Raw genomic sequence first — 22,313 nt, 5'->3', positions numbered from 1 at the left:
CCCGCGCATATTCATTTATTTCACCACTTCCCCTTTCACCCACCTCTGTGCACTTGCTCTCCCTCTGTGGGCACCTAGCTCCCTTGTGGGCACCTAGCTCCCTTGCAGTGCTTCTCTTTGTTTTTGACTGGCTCCTCCTCCTTATTCCCCACTATTACCACTACTACTACTACTACTACTACTACTACTACTACTACTACTACAACCACTACTACTACTACTAGTACCACTACTACTACCACCACTACCTCTTCCTGCCTATATATAGCCGTCCTGCTCCACTTCTGGTTAGTGTGACTTTGTAAATGGTCCAAGTCGGACCGAAACGTCGTCGTAAGCTTCTCTCTTCTCGTACTATAAATAAAACGAATTAAAAATAATGCTGTCACAAGGAAGGAAGACTAAGTGCTTTATTAACCCACAACCCGGAAATGAAAACTGTCGTTTCGGTCTGTCCTAGATCCTTATCAAGTCGTGAGTGATCTAGGATCGGCAGAAACGTCGCCCAGTTTCTATTTCCAGTTTTTGAGGTGAACTGTGAATTGTTCCAGCCACAGTACAGTGATTTTTATCCTTCATGAAGAGTGAAAAACATTGGACTGTCACGGTGGACGCGAAATAGCCAAGGAGGAATACGATACCAAAGCTATTAATTTATTAAATGATAACCAGAGAAGAAGCATACCACACCAAGGACTAAATCTTAAGACAGTACTGACAGGGGCACTGTTACGTAAGATGAAGATAAATATAAATGTGAACACTACTACAATCGGTGAAGAGAAACAGCATCCACGTATTGTTATGAGAGATCTGCAAGTGGATAAAGGGACAAGTCCATCACAGGAACAAACAGATCAATAGAGAGAGAAATGACTTGTTAATGCGAGGGATAAAGATATTAAGAATGAGAGTTAAAGGTTATCACAAAGATGAAGAAATACAGAGATAAATATTATCATAGAGCTATATAAATAATGAAATGTATATAGATAAAGATATACATGAAAATACTTAGGAAAGACAGACAGACCTCTGGAGTATATCTACCGTAAGGACTGAACTACTGTCTAGTCTAGACAATAATTAAGTCCTCAAGTTGTCTAGACTCTAGACAATTTGAGGATAGGGAGCGGAGAATAATGGTGATAAAGGGCTCTTGTTTCAAGGAATTGGAGCTCCCCTCCCCTCCCTAGGCTCAAACAGAATTGTCTCCAATACCCCAGGCGCTGTATAACCCTAACAGGTATTGTTCTTGCCCGTGATTATAATAATAATATTGTCCAATTGTCGCAACTTGTCTAGACAGAAGAGACCAGGACAATGAAGCAGAACTAAGGTTATTGCAAAGGTGAAGAGAAAACCATTAAATGAACTTGGCAGAGGTGTTGCTACGAGAGATGAAGAGGGGAAAGAGAGGGAGGGTGGAAGCTAGTACGCAGGATAGCCTGTAGCGCTGCAGATCAATAGCTGATGATTCTTAACAACGGGAGGTAGATAGTACGCAGCATCCTCAGAGGGCAGAGTGAGTGAAGGGCCATTACGGTGTGTGAAAAATGGCTCAATGAGAAGAGTTTTTGTTAGCAGGTGTGTGTATAATGGCTGTGTGACTGCATGTAGGAGAAAGTTGGTGTGTACATTGTCATGCGTGTAGGAGCAAGTGGGTGTGAATGTGTATATGTAGGAGCAAATGTGTGTGTGTTTATATACAGGAAGAAGTGAGTACGTATATATTTGTAGGAACAAGTGGATGTGAATGTGTACAAAGGAGCCAGTGCTTGTGAATCTATGTATGTAAAAAAAGTATTTGTATATTAATATGTGGAAGGAACTGGGTATGTATGTGTATGTAGGAGTAAGTTGGTATGTATGTGTGTGAATGTAAATAAGACATTGTATGCGGTTTATGGCATTTGGAGGCGAAACGTCTCTCACTAAATACCATTGATAATGCGTGTATGTAAGAACGAGTGGTATTCTGAATAGGAGTAGACACACACACACACACACACACACACACACACACACACACACACACACACACACACACACACACACACACACACACACACACACACACACACACACACACACACACACACACACACACACACACACAAATATATATATATATATATATATATATATATATATATATATATATATATATATATACATATATATTTACGAGGCAGTTCTGTATGTAAATGTGCATTATTATAGTGAGGAAAAGAGTTAAATCAATAAAGGACATTCAGTGCTGGCATGAAGGTGTTTTCAAGGAAGAATATGGAAAAGTATATGAAGAGCCACGTATGTGGAAGACAGGATGAAATATTGGAGAGTTTTGTGGAGGAGAGAATACAATAAGGGAAAGGTATACGAAACGTACAGTAGAAAATATTTTAGAAAGTGTATATTACTTATTATTAAAAACTTTCACTTATTCGGCAATTAAAAATAGGTACTCCATTGAAAATAATTATTCATTTCGAAACTGAGGCTATCTAGGCTACCGCAGTATATGACAAATTGCTGTCCTACCCAGCGCTGTGGCTCCTTTAATTAGACCCTTGCATCCTCACAACTAAGTTTGATTTTGTTACCCAGTACAGCAGTTATTTTAACCCAGAAATTCTGGAAGTTGTGGATATTTACAACCGCATCTTCCAACCCTCCCTGGTGTCAGTGTGGCATGTCGATAATGCCTGCATCCAGGAATAAGGCAGGTTTTAAAAAATATAAATAACTCACCTATCTCAAACACAAACTAGCAATCATCAATTTTGCCCAGAATCACCCCGTAAATATTTTTAAATGGCTAATAACTGATAATTTGTAATGATAATTTAATATACGCTTCCCGAAATACAAGTACGAGAATGAAGGAAAAGCGAATTATGTGGCATAATAGATAATAAATTGTGTAAGTAAAAGGAGTTAGTAAACGTGAGAAAGTTTGGTGATAGTATGGAGAGTGGAGTGTGCTTATGGTATAGAGGATGGTGCATGAGAAGGGAGAAGTGTGAGGGTGCACTGTGAGGAGAATGGAGTGTGAAGAGGGTGCAGCGCGAGGAGGGTTCATTGTGGGGGATGAAGTGTGAGGGTGCAGTGTGAAGAGGATGCGGTGTGAAGAAGGTGCAGTGTGAAGAGGGTGCAGTGTGACGAGGATGCGGTGTGAAGAGGTGCAGTGTGAAGAGGATGCAGCGTGAAGAGGATGGAGTGTGAGGGTACAGTGTAGATGCCATTGTCGGCATGTTGGAGGAAAACATCCTGAGGAAGAATGAGATTAAACGTGTAACAAATATAAAAAAAAAGTAATAAAAAATGAAAAACAACAATCTAGTTTCTCTCGTAACAACATGCCTTTTTTAAATTATTTTATTCATGGACACGGTTAGTTAAACCCGTACGAGTCATACAGCATCTTGGGAGTGTTCAGTACTCAGGGCTGATTCAAGGCAAGGAAGACAGGTTCCAACTCCTTAGACCTTGATTTCTTCATCGGTTTCAAGGCTGAAGTGACCGCCTTTTTTAGATACAGTACATGTCACTTTCTTCGTAAAACTCCACCATGTGCAGAGCAAACATTTACACACTACGCTTCGCTCTATGTAGTCTGTAACAAAAGTTTGTTCTGTACCTAGTATCTCTTCCGCCATATTTGCCGTCAAAGTCTTGTCATTCAACAAGAATGCTTCATCTACTCTGAAAATCTTAATAAGTACACAAATGCCTACCTGTAATGACAAGGATTCGAACCAGTCTGAGGACAATAGAGACAACAGAGACAGAGCTCTAGCGCACCCGGCCATTAATGCACCCAGGACAATACCCATGACGTGAGCTGAATAGAGCAGTGTGCCGCTGGACGCAACCCTCAACTACCTGTGAATTACAGTAACGTCTCCCTTCATGACAATACCAGCTTACAGACGATGATCACACTAACAATAAACTGGAGGGAGATTTAAGGACACTGCTGCATGGGTTTTCAACCTGGCAGGGTGCGCGTATCCCAGCGGCACACCCCTGCTTGCCCAGGAAGGATTAGAAACAACCTACCTACCTGCTGCTTACTAATACCATGATGCGATTTACTATCAAAACACTCAAGTGTAATATACATTGAGTACCTCAAAACGAGGTACTCAACGTTACTTAAAGAGAGTTTCATTCACTGTAAAGAACATTAGTTTTAATGTTCATTCGCTTGTGCTATCTATTATAGTTCATTTCCCATCTGACTATTTCAGTCCTCTAGTAGTTCATGTGAGAACATTTTGAAAACAATTTAACATTCACTTATGACAGTCCACAATTAGTGGCTATCTGCGCACAGCTGTTGGTACATCAACGACAGTGACTTCAAGGAAAGATCTGCTTTGTCGTTCTCTTGAAAATGCGACGGAGCCCCTGTCAAGTCCAGCAATACTTCAAGATTTCATGGATTACGAGTATTTCAATCAACAAGCCCATATTCGAAGTACGTACTCTGTTAGTCACTCTCAACACTTGGCATCCCTGATACTGAAAATGTGTTTTTCCTTTTCAGTTATATTACATTAAGGTAGCTTTTCTAGGTAATGTAGTAAAAAATGTCTTCAAATAGTACCTAGATGAAAAGGAGTTCTTACTAATAACCGAAAAGGATAAATTCCTCTCAAAAACTGACGGTATGAACAGTTTACTAACTGCGTCGATACTGTGAATTTTTCTCGATTCAATCAAGGGCGATGAGGTTCCACTGTTCTTGATTATGCTCGCATAACTATGTACAACAATTATTATTTATTATTACAATTATAGGAAGCACTAAACCCATAGGTTTTCATACAGCGGCTAGGGAATGGGAGGTAATCAAATTCAATCAAAGGAAACATAAGGTAGCTCCATTTCTTTATATCAAGAGCTCTTCTCCGGCAGAAAAAATTTTCTCTTGAAAGATGCTATGGGGAACAGTCGGATTATTTACATTCACGGAAAGCGTTACATCGATGTGGTTCATTTCACCGAGGAAATAAGTGGGAGAAGTGAAAGTCTGTCATCTTACAAACACTCAAAGATATCAAATAACAATGAGAAAGGATGGTGCCGTAGAGCAATTAGCGACATTCACTGAACTATGTATCAAAAAGCGCTAAATCCATGTGGGGCATTAAGAGCAGTGATGGAGGATCGAACTTCCGTCTAATATCTGTGGCCTGGTTTCTGACCAGTTAGATATTTTGTAATCACAATTGGCGCTTCTTAAATATTTTCCTGCACTGATCGAATTCCAGGCTTAAAGTTTTCAAAATTTCCTTCAGTATTAACCCATGTTTCTGCTCAAGACTGCATTTAAGAGGAAATCGTACACCTTACCAATAATTCAAGTGCCTGTGATGTGTGTACAGGACAATGGACATTTTTTTCCCCTCGGGTTACTGAAGACGTTCTATGTCCGGTAATGTTTCCATATGTTTAATTATCGGAAGCTGAGTTTCCCCGCCTTTCCCTGGGTTGGCCGGGAAAAGATGAACTTCGCTAGGCAGTGGCAGAGATAGCAGCAAGGATGTACGGTTTCCTAAGCAACAACAAGCTTAACCCTCTCACTAAAAAAATATTTCATTTACTCGTGACCCGTCTGTATAGTTATGCATGTGTACTTTATATGGAGGAGAGAAGACTTAAAGCTTATTGCTTCATATCTTCAGGTATATAAGAAAGATTAATTCTGCCTAGCCTACCCAACTCGAACATGAATTTAGTTACTGTAATTTTGCTACCCCAATGAAACATCAATTTCGTGATGTTTCATGAGTTTTTCTTGGAGTTATAGAAAAAATATAAGCTCGACATGAAGAAAAGATGTATATTGCATAACAAGCTTTAACTGAGATATTTAGCTGCGTAGAGCTTTATCAAGTTCTATCCATGACCTGATAAAACTCTACAGCGTTTTCCTAATAAAATTTTTTTCTGCAACGTCTTTCCTGACTCGGTACTGTAGCCATCTGGATGTAAGTTCGACTTGTTTTGGCAAAACGATCGTTGCATTATGCATCAAATGGGCAGTGTACGTTTCAAAAGCAGGACATAAGCATACGTTTGTGCTAAGAACGCAGCGCAGACATGCAGAGTATGAATGAGCGGCGGGAGAGCTAGGTGTCACGCCGTGGTCAGGCGCCACCCATGACATTGATTTTCAGTGTTACGCTTGTTGCTAGAGACGGCACGCACACCCCCACACTAGAGTACGCTACTGCCCCCCCTCCCAGTCTGCCCTGTCACCCCCACCATCGCCATCTCCACCCTGTCTCCCCCACCACCATCTCAACCCTGTCACTCCCACCATCATTACCTCCAGCCTATCGCCCCGACCACCTATCCATCCCTATATCTTGCACCCATCCGCCCTCCCCGCAAATTACTCACCCTATCTCTCACACCTTGCCACGCTATCTCCCCACGTTCCAACCAATACATCTTCATATTGACCACACCCACGCAGAACCTTCCCAGAAGTGTGTATGCTCATCTCCTCAATTTCTTAAAAGATAATATTGACTCACAAATTATTACTAAAAGATAATGAATCATAATCTTTAAACAGACTGAAGGACCTGAATCAAAGATATCTAAATTGTTTAGTTACTTATCTGTGCTGGCGCAGTACCCACCTCTCTACTGGTTCAGTTTACTACCTCCTCGAGTTCCATCATACCTTAGAAACCACGTGCAGAACTGCCTCTACCACACGCCTTCTGTAAATACTGGAGTTTGCAGAAACTGAGATCCGGCTCTTCGGTACAAGTTTTTCACGATTTTATTTCATCTACCGGTGATTAGTGCCAAACTTGCAAACGAAAATCACTCCCTGCGAAAGCAAAAGACTCGGCAGGAGATACAACATTCCCCCAATGAAAAGCAGGGGCGCCACGAGAACACTAAGAGACAACAAGTAAGTGTCAGGGGCCCAAGACTGTTCTACTGCCACCCAGGATACATAAGGGGATTACCAATAGACCCCTGGATGTCTTCAAGAAGGCGCTGGACAGGCACCTAAAGTCAGTACCTGATCAGCCGGGCCGTGGTTCTTACGTCGGTTTACGTGGGGTCAGCAGTAACAACCTGGATGATCAGACCCTGAACCACCACGAGGGCTGGTCTCAGACCGGGCCGCGGGGGCGTTGATCCCCGAAACCCTCTCCAGGTATACTCCAGGTATACCCCTACACCCATCTCTTTGTCTCACGCTCTCAATATTTTATCACAATATATAATCTTCACGTGGCCTGTGTTAGTTCCATTTACCCACTTTCTCTAAATTTTCATACAGAGAATCACAACTAATTTCATTATTCACTTTAAGAAGAATTTTTGTCTCTGTAAACACGTCTATATGTTTTTTTTTTATTCCCTCTGGCAAGTCATATAAATTCAAAACACCATCATGGAAAAGGAGACCCTTGTGGGACCCCGTGACAATTTCACTCTGATCAATGACCGCATTTTCCTTTTAATCAGTAAATGCCTCATCTAATGTGATAATTTTTTTGACATGTTTTGTAGTTTCCAGATTTGTCTTTATTTTTTTTTTTTATTTAAACATATGCATTTCGTCTATCCGTTTCTTTCTTAAATTCTGGGACTATCATAGTTGTATAGTAGCTTTCATTTGATATGCAAGTATTTTACCCATTTTTCTCTAAAACATTTTTTTCATAATTTTTACTGGGCTTGTCATATTGATTAATTATACTTTAAAGGGTCTTCCCTACAAAAAATATCATAATATTGGAACAATGTCTGCCATTTTATACTTTTCCGCCAATTTACCTTTAAAATAAAATTACCAACAAAAAAGTTAGAAGGAATATAATAGCTGGGTTCTTGTGAACATTCCTTTGAAAAGCTTGTCATATCTCGTGTGGGTCAATAAATTTTTTTGAGCCAATACCCAATAGCTGTTTTTCTACTTTATTTTTTTTCCCCCAGTAAGTTCCACCAGAACTGGATGTTGGGGAAGGAGGAAGTTCAAATCTGCTTCGTTCAAAGTCTCTTCTGTAACACTGTGAAGCTTAATATTTAATAACTTTCACATTTTTTCTAGAATTCCGCGACTTCCTTGTCGTTCGCTATTTTTTTTTCTTTTTTTTTTTATTTATCTTTTATTTTCGAAACTTGTGCGTATAACAACTCAAAAAGGTCACCAATAAAAAATGAATGAACTAATTGCTCTAGTTTAGTATCTTTACAGGCGACATAAAAAATGGTCTCATCTCAGTTATTTAATCAATCATCGCAACGTTTAATAAATGACACTGACAGATATGCCGCCATCGTACTCAGGTCAGGCTGAATCATCATAAAATAAATCGTTTTTTTTTTCTTTTTTTTTATGACATATTTACAATTTTATGAGAGCCCTGCCTTGGCTAGGCCGAATAAACAAATATTTATTATTATTAGTAGTAGTTGTTGTTGTTGTTGTAATAGTACAGTAGTAGTTGTTATTGCTCTATAGTTATTTTAATTATTATTGTAATTTTAATAAGTTAATATTTAAAGAATACAGAAACTAATTATTTATGCCACAGGCTTCTTCCTCAGCCGAAATATAGTGCCTTCAGCTCCGTGCTTCCCAGGATGGTGCACACACCTGGTCTTACTCAGCCAGGAAACCGAAATTAGCAACCTGGCTAATACCTCCAACCATATTAACTTCCCTCACCTGTACCTCACCCTCTCTCACCTGCACTTCACATATCACACTCGTCTTCCTCTCCACCACCCATTCTCTCCTTCCTTCCTCATTCCTGTCTTTTCTCATCATTGTTGCCTTCTCTCCTCCCTTTATTCCTGCCTTCTCATCCCTACCGTTTCTTTCCTCATCCCTGCCTTCTTTACCTTCAAGATCAATTTTCCTTGACACACCCTCCATGAAGCTCTCCTTTATATATTACCCTTTCACCTATTTTCGCAAAAATTTATTAAATATTATCTGTTTTTGTCTTTCGTCCCTGGTATATTTACATGGCTTTGTTTTTTTTTAAATAATGAAGGACAGCGGAATGTGCTTTACCATTACCAGTCTGATCATTCCAAAGGCGTGTTACCAGTAGCCAGTCTGATTATTTTACATGTTCGTTAACAGTTCCCAGTCTGATTAGTCCGAGTTCTCGTTACCAGTTCCCATTCTGATTTTTGTAAATGCTCGTTACCAGTTTCTAGTCTGGCTATTACTAATGCTTGTTACCAGTTCCCAGTCTAGTCTTTTCAAATCCAGTTCACCAGTTCCCAGTCTAACCATTCGAAATGCAGATTTATGGACCAAAATCCATGTCTTTTTTCTGAGGTGAGCAGAGGCCTCATTTTTGGCGACGTGATCTAATTTTATTTTACCTGACAGTTTTAAAGAACATATACCAAACCAAATTATTTTTCTTTCTGCCTTAGCTTCTCTCCATCTGACTCTCCCGCCCTCTTTTTCTTTAGTGCTGCCTCCCTCCTCTCTTGTTTTCCACTTTTGCTGCCCACCTCTCTCACACTTTTTGCTTCCCTTCATCCCTTCTGCACTGACTCCCTCTCCTCTCTCCCTCTCTCTCTTATTACCACTCACCCTCTCACTCTTGCTATTACTTCCTCACTGCCTCCCTCTCTTTTCTGCCTCCCTCCCTCCATGCACCCTTTCATACTCTCTTCCTACCTTCCTCCCTCCTTGTCATTTTCTGTTTACTTCTTTCTCTTACTGCCTTCCTTCGTCCTCCATAAAACTTTTGGTCATCTTCAGTATCATATGTCTGGTGTCCATTCCAGCCCAAAATGTTATGTAACTTTCCTTTATAAACTTATGTTTTATCAACGCTTGTCACTACACGTCAATACTAAACATCAAGTGATGTTCTAAACACTTGACATTATACGTCAACATACTCGACATCAAATAATGTTTTGAACACACGTCATTACACATCAACATATTCGACATCAAGTGATGTTCTGAACACTTGTCACTACACGTCAACACACCCGACATCAAGTGATGCTCTGAACACTCGTCACTACACATCAACACACCCGACATCAAGTGATGTTCTGAACACTCGTCACTACACGTCAACACACCCGACATCAAGTGATGTTCTGAACACTCGTCACTACACGTCAACACACCCGACATCAAGTGATGCTCTAAACACTCGTCACTACACGTCAACACACCCGACATCAAGTGATGTTCTGAACACTCGTCACTACACGTCAACTCTAGACATGAAATGAAGATATTTCAAACACTGAGATATTTACAAGTCTGCGTATAAGGGAAATATACCGTAAAGTATATTTTTGTTGTAATCAAGCGAGAGCCTTCTTGAGAGACTAATTCGCCTATTCTCTACATTTCTTGAGTATCCTTTACCCAAATTTGGACTAACATACCTTAACTTAATTTTACACTTTTTTTTATCCTATCATACTCTTTACTCAAGTCAAAATTATTCCAGTATAACCTTATTCTATCCTGTCTTATTCAACCCTTTACACAAACTTGAACTAACCTAACTTAACCATACCGTCCTATCCTATATTACACATTACCCAAACTTGAACTAACCTAACTTGACTTAACTTAATCTTACCACCTCGTCCTTTCTAAACTATATACCCTTTACGCAGCGCATAGTTCTTCTAAACTTGTTTTCCTCTAATACACATAACCTAAAATTAATAATTGGAGACACTTTGTTCAGTGAATACTGGTCTTACCGCCTTTACGAAAATCAAATAATAATTACATGTGAGTATAAACACACACACACACACACACACCATCAAGTGCCTATGACAACTAGCAACTACTACACACACCCACACACACATTCTTACACACTTATTTCCTTTCCCGTATAACGGAAGAAAAGCACATTCTTACACACTTATTTCCTTTCCCGTATAGCGGGAAAAAACACATTCTTACACACTTATTTCCTTTCCCGTATAGCGGGAAAAAAAAGAACCTAGTCATACTTTATGCCAATACTTTGGTACCTTCTCTACTTTCCTTATCTCTCAGGAACCGTTTCTTAGTCTCAAAAACCATCACTTGTGCTAAAATAAATATAAGAACATACACCCATCACAACATCTGGTTTTCATAAAAATATTAATGTTCTAATTAATGAACCCCTCAAGGAAGGTTCCTTGATGTTGGTGAGGGGCTCTTGATTTAGGGAACTGGATCTGTGCTCCACTTCCCCGAATTAAGCCTGAATACCTTCCACATCCCCCCCCCAGGCGCTGTATAATCCTCCGGGTTTAGCGCTTCCCCCTTGATTATAATAATAATCTAATTAATGAAACCGTATTATAAATAATACATTCAACTAAAATAACACTATTATAAGAGCTAACGATAGTTGCCATTATAAATGTACCTTTATAAAGCTCTCACAAACAAAATCTTGTATAAACAGCTGTCTTAAGATTATACGAACTGTTCATTATTATATAAACTGACTCGAATGATAAGGCAGAGCCTAAGATATATTTATATCAACACTGAAATCATCGCCAATACGAGGGAAGGTCAGTCAAACAGCAACACTAGTTGAACTGCACGAGGCTGCTTTAAGGATGCTACCCATATGTTCAGAGACGTAGTGTTAAAGTTATGTGAAGTATTTCCACGTACATACGTGGAGATATATATATATATATATATATATATATATATATATATATATATATATATATATATATATATATATATATATATATATATATAATATTATATATATATATATTATATATATATATATTATATATATATATAAATATTATATATATATATATATATATATATATATATATATATATATATATATTATATATATATAAAAGAAAGAAAAACTTTCACCATCATTCACTCCATCACTGTCTTGCCAGAAGGGTGCTTTACACTACAGTGTTTAAACCGCAACATTAACACCCCTCCTTCAGAGTGCAGGCACTGTACTTCCCATCTCCAGGACTCAAGTCCGGCCTGCCAGTTTCCCTGAACCCCTTCATAAATGTTACTTTGCTCACACTCCAACAGCAAAGTAACATTAATGAAGGGGTTCATATGTAAATATAAATATATATATATATATATATATATATATATATATATATATATATATATATATATATATATATATATATATATATATATATATATATATATATATATATATATATATATATATATATATATATATATATATATATATATATATATATATATATATATATATATATATATATATATATTATATATATATATATATATATACATATATATATATATATATATATATATATATATATATATATATATATATATATATATATATATATATATATATATATATATATATATATGTGTGTAAATATAAATACATTATATATATATATATATATATATATATATATATATATATATATATATATATATATATATATATATATATATACATATATATATATATATAATATAAATACATATATATATATATATATATATATATATATATATATATATATATATATATATATATATATATATATATAAATATATATAAAATGTCGTACCGAATACGTAAAACGCGATTTTGGTTTAAATAGCAACGCTCTTCTTGCCGGATAAGGCAAGCGAAAATTGGTGTATGTCATTTGCTCTAATTTCGCAAAAATCATTCTGAACCTAACGAAAAAAAAAATATTTCATTGCGTTTGTTTATTAAATTATTGTAAACTTATCTAAAATATAGTTAGTTGGACCAGGCTAAATTAAATTCCGCTTGTTATAATATGGGTAGGTAAGTTTTCTAGGGTTATTTTGATAAAAAATTATTAACTTTTACATTAAATATAAAATTAAAAATAAATATCTTTAAACGTATAAGAGAAAACTTTAAAAAAGACTTAATTTTAAATGAGTTCTTGCTAATTGACCAGTTTTACTTATTCGGCACGACATTATATAATATATATATATACATATATATATATATATATATATATATATTATATATATATATATATATATATATATAGATATATATATATATATATATATATAGATATATATATTCTCCATGGGGAAGTGGAACAGAATTCTTCCTCCGTAAGCCATGCGTGTCGTAAGAGGCGACTGAAATGCCGGGAGCAAGGGGCGGGTAACAACTTCTCCTGTATATATTACTAAATTTGAAAGGAGAAACTTTCGTTTTTCCTTTTGGGCCACCCCACCTCGGTGGGATACGGCCGGTCTGTTGAAAGAAAGATATATATGTATATATATATATATATATATATATATATATATATATATATATATATATATATATATATATCTATATATATATGTCGTGCCGAATATGTAAAACTGGTCAATTAGCAAGAACTCATTTAAAATTAAGTCCTTTTTAAAATTTTCTCTTATACGTTTAAAGATACATTTTTTTCATTAATGTTAATGTAATTTTTTTTAATTTTGCTACAAAAGAATCTTAGAAAACTTACCTAACCTTATTATAACAAGAACAATTTATATTAGCTTAACCCAACTAAATATATTTTAGATTTGTTTACAGTAATTTAATACTAAACAAACACAGTGAAATGTATTTTTTTCGGTAGGTTCAGAATGATTTTGGCAAAATTATTGCATACACAAATTTTCGCTTGTCATATATGGCAAGATGAGCGTTGATATTTAAGCCAAGATCGTAAGTTCTGCCTATTCGGCACGACATATATATATATATATATATATATATATATATATATATATATATATATATATATATATATATATATATATATATATATATATATATATATATATATAATGCAAAACAACCACTCTCAAAAAGAATAGAGAAATTCCAAGCGCTTTCGTGACTACTCACATTATCAAGGAACTATGAAAGTGAAGCATCCAAGGAAGCTATATAAAGGGTCCGGCCAGCACCTCACTATCAGATCCCACAACGGTTAAATACCTGACGCGCGCCGACCCAACTTGGATAGGTCCTTTGCACAACTCACCCACAAACTATTCTACCCAAGAAATTTTAAAAATTATTTGTCCAGTGTATTATTAAATTCTTCCCAAATTCTATTAATTATAAATGGATCTAATTTATATAAACCAAAGGAAATATTCATATTATTGTCAAAACTGCTTTTTATGAAACAAGATTCAATTATATTCCTGTCGACCATGGACTTGCTTGATACTACTTTCTCAACTTTTTGAAAATCAATTGGATGGTTAAAATCTCTTACATGAATAAATAGAGCATTGGAATCTTGTCCAGTTCTAATGCTATATTTATGTTGTTTTAATCTTAGTTCGAGATTTTTACCAGTTTGACCGTAATAAACTTTATCGCAAATTTTACAAGGAATCTTATAAACACATCCATCAGTATTTTGGGGGGAATTCTTTATCAAAAGTTTTTTTACTGTATCAAGATTTTTGAATACAACTTTAATATTAAAAGTCTTAAGAAGAGAAGGCATATCAACCAAGTTTTGATGGTAAGGGAGAACCAACATATTTTTAGTTGAATAAGGCTGGTTGTCCCTTTTTGGATTGTAAAAAGTATTTCAAGCAACTTTAAAAGATTTATCAATTACATTTCTTGGGTATTTTAAATCATTACCTATTTCATAAATTTTGGATATTTCCTCATCTATGAACTCAGGACTACAAATTCGTAAAGCTCTCAAAAACATTGATGAGAAAACAGACAGTTTGACTCTATCTTGATGCGAGGAATAATAGTGGACATAGGAACAGTTATTTGTAGATTTTCTGTAAATTTTAAATTTGAATTCATTATTACCCTTAATAATTAAAACATCTAGAAAAGGCAATGAGTTATTTTCTTCAAACTCAACAGTAAAGTTTATAGAATGGGCTAAGCTATTTAATTTTCCAAGGAAATGGTGTATATCTACATTTTTGGGCATAAGACACAAAATATCATCAACATATCTGAACCATTTAGCTCTATTAGGGAGGATTGTGTTAAGCAACCTTGTTTCAAAAAATTCCATGTATAGGTTACTAAGAACAGGTGAAAGAGGATTTCCCATTGCCATACCAAACTTCTGAGTGTAAAACTTATCATTAAATACAAATTTTGCATCAACAATGCAAAGTTTAATAAGTTTAATGATAGTAGACAAGGAAGTAACATCAAAACTAACCATGTTAAAATCATTTAAGTCAGTCAAGGAGCTTAATTTATCAACCAAGTCTATGTTGTTTTTAACATTAAAGTTAGAAATTTTGCCAACAATAGGGCTCAAAATATCAACAAGCCATTTGGATAATTTATATGCCTTACATGTATGGACTAATAAAAACACACAAACCAGGGAATCCAGTCAGACCAATTATTAGCTCCATAGGGTCAGTTTCATATAAATTATCCAAATGGCTTGTTGATATTTTGAGCCCTATTGTTGGCAAAATTTCTAACTTTAATGTTAAAAACAACATAGACTTGGTTGATAAATTAAGCTCCTTAACTGACTTAAATGATTTTATCATGGTTAGTTTTGATGTTACTTCCTTGTTTACGAAAGTTCCTGTTGATGATTTATTAAGTTTCTTATCTGAAGAACTCGTTAACTATGATTTACCATTACCAGTTCCTACTATCATTAAACTTTGCATTGTTGATGCAAAATTTGTATTTAATGATAAGTTTTACACTCAGAAGTTTGGTATGGCAATGGGAAATCCTCTTTCACCTGTTCTTAGTAACCTATACATGGATTTTTTTGAAACAAGGTTGCTTAACACAATCCTCCCTAATAGAGCTAAATGGTTCAGATATGTTGATGATATTTTGTGTCTTATGCCCAAAAATGTAGATATACACCATTTCCTTGGAAAATTAAATACCTTAGCCCATTCTATAAACTTTACTGTTGAGTTTGAAGAAAATAACTCATTGCCTTTTCTAGATGTTTTAATTATTAAGGGTAATAATGAATTCAAATTTAAAATTTACAGAAAATCTACAAATAACTGTTCCTATGTCCACTATTATTCCTCGCATCAAGATAGAGTCAAACTGTCTGTTTTCTCATCAATGTTTTTGAGAGCTTTACGAATTTGTAGTCCTGAGTTCATAGATGAGGAAATATCCAAAATTTATGAAATAGGTAATGATTTAAAATACCCAAGAAATGTAATTGATAAATCTTTTAAAGTTGCTAGAAATACTTTTTACAATCCAAAAAGGGACAACCAGCCTTATTCAACTAAAAATATGTTGGTTCTCCCTTACCATCAAAACTTGGTTGATATGCCTTCTCTTCTTAAGACTTTTAATATTAAAGTTGTATTCAAAAATCTTGATACAGTAAAAAAACTTTTGATAAAGAATTCCCCCCAAAATGCTGATGGATGTGTTTATAAGATTCCTTGTAAAATTTGCGATAAAGTTTATTACGGTCAAACTGGTAAAAATCTCGAACTAAGATTAAAACAACATAAATATAGCATTAGAACTGGACAAGATTCCAATGCTCTATTTATTCATGTAAGAGATTTTAACCATCCAATTGATTTTCAAAAAGTTGAGAAAGTAGTATCAAGCAAGTCCATGGTCGACAGGAATATAATTGAATCTTGTTTCATAAAAAGCAGTTTTGACAATAATATGAATATTTCCTTTGGTTTATATAAATTAGATCCATTTATAATTAATATAATTTGGGAAGAATTTAATAATACACTGGACAAATAATTTTTAAATTTTCTTGGGTAGAATAGTTTGTGGGTGAGTTGTGCAAAGGACCTATCGAAGTTGGGTCGGCGCGCGTCAGGTGTTTAACCGTTGTGGGATCTGATAGTGAGGTGCTGGCCAGACCCCTTATATAGCTTCCTTGGATGCTTTACTTTCATAGTTCCTTGATAATGTGAGTAGTCACGAAAGCGCTTGGAATTTCTCTATTCTTTCAGAGTGGTTGTTTTGCATATTCTGAAATCACCTGTTTACTGTGATCTTATTGCATATATATATATATATATATATATATATATATATATATATATATATATATATATATATATATATATATATATATATATATATATATATATATATATATATATATATATATATATATATATATATATATATATATATATATATATATATATATATATATATATATATATATATATATATATATATATATATATGTCGTGCCGAATAGGCAGAATTTGCGATCTTGGCTTAAATATCAACGTTCATCTTGCCATATAGGACAAGTGAAAATTTGTGTATGCAATAATTTCGCCAAAATCATTCTGAACCTAACGAAAAAAATATATTTGTTTGTTTAGTATTAAATTACTGTAAACAAATCTAAAATATATTTAGTTGGGTTAGGCTGAAATAAATTGTTCTTGTTATAATAAGGTTAGGTAAGTTTTTTAAGATTCTTTTGGTGCAAAATTAAAATTTTTTACATTAACATTAATGAAAAAAATATATCTTTAAACGTATAGGAGAAAATTTTAGAACGGACTTAATTTTAAATGAGTTCTTGCTAATTGACCAGTTTTACATATTCGGCACGACATATATATATATATATATATATATATATATATATATATATATATATATACTTTCTGCAATGCTTTTCATCCTTTACCTGCCCCAAACTGAATGAGGCACTCACTGTAAGTATATCTTTCTCAATTCCATGCTAATAAAAATGTTTAAACTTTTCTCTTCTTGACTTGTAGTACAAAACACACTTTCAGTCAGACTAACGAATTAGGATGATCGCCTTGATCATTTCAGATATCTTGATAAAATAACATTCAATGATACGGAGAACCAATTTTTTTTGCAGAACATACAGAAAATTCGGTAGGGGTGAACGATACCAAGACTAGCTGCTATTATGGCACATGAACAATTCAGCTGGGACAGCCCATCGTAAAAAAAAAAAAATGCTGCATTTCTCAGCCGAGAGTATGAATCACTCTGGAGATTTTCTCTTACGAGTTCTCATCTTTGCAACTGGGAGATATAATGACCTGCGAATAAAGAGGCTTTTGTAACTTAGTAGTAACCGACCTATACAGTCTACTTAGTTTAAACTTAAAGTTAAAAGGAATGGCATATTAAATATAATGAAATAAGTATCAGGAAATATTTTGCCAAAGCCCGGCGCCCAGCCAACAGAAGAATATGCCCATATACTGTGATAGACACATATTTAGTGTTGGTCAAAAGGTGATGCTGCAGATTACAGGGAAGCACATACGCTCAACAATTATAGGGACTTAACACACCACTATCACTGTCCCAAAGGGATCAAAGAACCTCTGTTCCAGTAATAAGAACGTACCGAAAGTTTCCTTGAAGGACTGGATTCAGGTCCGTTGAAACTACTAGAGATCGAAGAGTTTCCACTCTCGTCCTGCACCGCCATAGTATGGCGATCCAGAGGAGAAATACGTAAAGCCTCCTTGGTTCCCGCCCAGCTTTTGAGGAGTTTGAGAAGCTTAAAGAGCTCCACAGCCTAACTTTGATACGGTGATTATATGCTAATCTCGTTTTCTCTTGGGATATTCATCGTCATTTAACTTAAGCGATAATTGAGTCAAGTGATTCACAGATTTGTTTTTATTTTACTAAAATGTTAATGCTACCTTCAATTACTATTTACTTTACACGCTTTACTTACCTTAAAATTTTATATACCAAGAACTTATACTATACTATTATTAGTAGTAGCATCGTTCTCATTACTATCATTCCATAATCACGGATTAATAAGTTCTCAGCTATAGTAGTTTAAAACTACTATAGCTTAATATAAAAACCACTTTATAATGTAAAAAAATTCCCAATAATTTAATATTAGAGTGAATTCCTTCAAGAGTAGGAGGACATTTACTTCAAGGCGTTTATTTCTCAAGTGTATTTACGTCGACAGCTTAATTACTATTTCAGAGTTTACAGTATCGTTGACTGCTGGTGTCCAGGCTACATGTAGCCTATTCCTTCGAGGAAAGTTGCATTTATGTCTACGAACACAACACAAGACAAAAATAATGGTAACTGTAGGTATAGCAAGGTGTACTTAGGCTCACAGTCCTACACCTGTTGTCAGTCCTACACCTTTAAAACTTTTCCCCTACTTCTTGCAGAGGTATATATTATTAGCTTTAAGGCATTCACGTGGTTCCTCGCCTCTCGCCATCTCACTTTCCTCAGCCCCAAGGCAAACCTCCAACAATGTCGAGAGAAAAACTTTGCAAGTAACTTTTATAGCTTGTAACGAAAAAAATGGGATATGAATTTGAATATACCCACTGAAGTGGGTCCAACCGTGTACACTGCAAATACTCCTAACTTGAAACATTAATTTGATTCCAGCTCTGGTTTCTGGAACCGGAATAATTGTTTTATTTTAGAGTATTGTACTCTTGTTATTAGTATAAATAGCAGAATCATGTAGTAGTAATAGCAGTACCATGTAATAGTAATAGTAGAATTAGGTGGTAGCAATAAGTGTCAAGAGTTATTGGTGTGTAGCTCAGCAGTAGCAGCAATAGCTATAATTATTATCGTATTATGAGTGCAGCTGTAACAGTAGTGGTAACATTGTTATAGCTGTAATAATAGTTGAAAGCAGCCGTTATAAGTAGAAATTACCAATTAAAATTAGTAATTAGTAGTACATTCTACAGTAGTAATAACAGAGCCAGTAGTATAACAGTACTTCAGTAATAGGAGCAATGGTGGTGAGTACAATATTTGGAGCAGTAGTGATGATCCCAATGGTGGTGGTAGAACCAAGTAGCAATAACAGAAGCAGTTAGTTGCAGCATCTTAGTAATTAGAAGCAGTTGGTAATTGTGGTAACAGTAGGTTAGTATTAAAAAATGGCAGTAGCAAATTTTTAATAATAGTAACAGTAGCAGTGGTGAAAATAACGGTTATTTTGCATTCCTTTCCTTATTATTTATGCTGAGTATTATGTTTCTATTATTAAATGGTTATTTATCATATACACAGCTCTCGAAGGTAATATTAACATTACGCTATTGCTACGGAAATTTTTTTTTTTTTTTAGGTGATAAAATTACCGTTAAATCTTAGCATTTGCAAATGAGGTAATAAGTAGTTAAGTGATAAAAATCCTTCAAGTATAATATAAAATACATCGATTGTAAATGAATACATTTGGACTTCACCACCCACGCACTGAGAAGTACTTCTTAATTTCCCTGTGGCTGATCTATGTTCAACTTCCATGCCCCCTTCTTCATGACCCTCATTTCTAACATCCTTCCCTCATTAACCCCGTAAATACCTCTATGTAACTTGTATAGCATTATCTTGTCTTCCCTGATTCTTCGTTCTACACGTAACATGAGCTAGTTTAGTTCCTTTAATCATTTCACTTATTTCATTCCCCTGTGCGTTTGTTTCTGTACCTTTTTATTGGTATATAATGGCTTGGGTGCATGATAAATGTGTTGATACGTGAGGTATGACCTTTATGTAACTCTCTTACCGGAAGGAAAAGGTTTAGATAGATGAGGGAAATTATTAAAAATACTAGGTTCACTGCGCTGAAAATTTATAAGAACAAAAATGGCACAGGCGTTGGTGCGCGGAAATTAAATAACAGATGCTGTGAGAATGATATAAGCGTAATTTATAGCGAGGAAAGTGCAGGAAGCTATACTTAATTTGAAGTTTACATTCCTGTCACTCCTCCTCCCTTCGGCGACAGCATATTTAGAGGAATCGACTTTCTGTGGTGTGTGGGCGAGCGACACGATACCTGTGTGTGTGTGTGTGTGTGTGTGTGTGTGTGTGTGTGTGTGTGTGTGTGTGTGTGTGTGTGTGTGTGTGTGTGTGTGTGTGTGTGTGCGTGTGTGCGTGTATGCGTGCGTGTATGTGTGCAACGTCTGGTAAAAATAACTCTTAGTATTGAAAAAAATCATGGAGTTTATTTCCATCGGGAATGTCTGAAAATATATCTTAGCGTTCATTTCACTATCATTAGTTGGAGGAAAATTGCGACAAGACCCTTGAAGAGCAGTAAACTTTAAGAAAATAATTTTGTCTTGGGACGCAGTGACGTCTAGTGTATTTTTCTGCATTCGGAGGTTTAAATGTATTTATTAATTACTAGGTGACGTATAGATTAAAACTATACAATATAATCAAATTCAGAACATTAGAAAAAGTGCACAGAAGTTTCAGAAACTATTAAATCTTATTAGAAACTTAAAATATTTCCTGTTTATAAATACATATTTTAATAACAAAACACTAGAGAAATAAACATTGAAAATAAAATGTAAGAAATATAATTGTTACATACCAGAGCCAATTATAATGTAATTCTTACTTTCATAAACCCATAAAACCATGTCATAAATTACCTATATTTTAATACACACGAGTTGTATTTTAACTTGATTTATCCTGCTTTACAAATTTTAACATGGTGAACCTGACACCAAAACGTACTCAATTATCAGTGAAAACATTAACCATGACATTGACTAGAAACTTACTATGGCTAGGCTTAACTTTTTTAAATTTCTAACAAGGTCAGGGAACTAACATAGTGTGATGTTTACCAGTCCGGATGAATGATTTTATAAGTTGAACACCACGTAATTAATAACTGTCACGTGGTGGGCTTATGCCCACCCATTAAACACACAAAATACTGTAACATAACAGACGAACACGCCTCTAACACTATTTTAGGGAGGGGCATTACACAAGATGCCGCACCAAACACAACCACATGCAAACTTTCTCGCTTACCTTATCAATATTTACTGACGGACAAGCACGACATAGGTTCCAAAATTGATTAATCATGAGTACTGATTAAGAGTGACACGGTTGCTGTAACAAATCCCAGTGGGAATGTAATAAAGCCTCGGTAATCAGGGCGACAACCCCTACGTTATCCCACAGCCACTATGCACTCCCTTGCTTGACAACTTGTGCTGTGAGCCTGGCACCAGACGCACCCCAGACCGCGCAGAGTAGGATGAACCTCAGTTGCCATCCCATGTGCTTTCTGACCCCCCCGCCACCCATTTCAAACCATCGCTTTTGCATCCTGTCAACGTGGCGCATTTCCACTGCGTTATTTACATGTAAGGTTTGTCGGCGGGGTAGTAATTGTAGGTATAAGCCAGTTTTAAGGGAAGTGTTAAGCAGTGTGGTTGAGTTTCGTACCTCTGGCACAGGATC

The 22,313-nt window shown here is 35.3% G+C and overlaps 1 protein-coding gene across 13 annotated transcripts in view; it reads right to left on the bottom strand.

The window, feature by feature from the left end:
* Window positions 1-22,066, bottom strand: part of LOC128686186 (nucleolar protein dao-5) — a 1,503,768-nt gene extending 1,481,702 nt beyond the window's left edge. For 9 of the 13 annotated variants that reach the window (XM_053772972.2, XM_053772989.2, XM_053772979.2 and 6 more), the window contains exon 1: window positions 21,876-22,066. In XM_053772972.2, coding sequence (XP_053628947.1) covers window positions 21,876-21,932 — 57 coding nt within the window. In that variant the 5' untranslated portion in view covers window positions 21,933-22,066. The remainder of the gene's footprint in view (window positions 1-21,875) is intronic. The other 4 variants (XM_053772975.2, XM_053772973.2, XM_053772977.2 and 1 more) reach the window with 1 other exon arrangement.
* Window positions 22,067-22,313: the final 247 nt, after the last annotated feature.

The sequence above is a fragment of the Cherax quadricarinatus genome, chromosome 9 (assembly GCF_038502225.1).
Source record: "Cherax quadricarinatus isolate ZL_2023a chromosome 9, ASM3850222v1, whole genome shotgun sequence".
In the NCBI taxonomy this organism is placed as follows: domain Eukaryota; kingdom Metazoa; phylum Arthropoda; class Malacostraca; order Decapoda; family Parastacidae; genus Cherax; species Cherax quadricarinatus.
The sequence above is the reverse complement of the archived record's forward strand: the minus strand, read 5'-3'. Positions and strand labels throughout refer to the sequence as shown.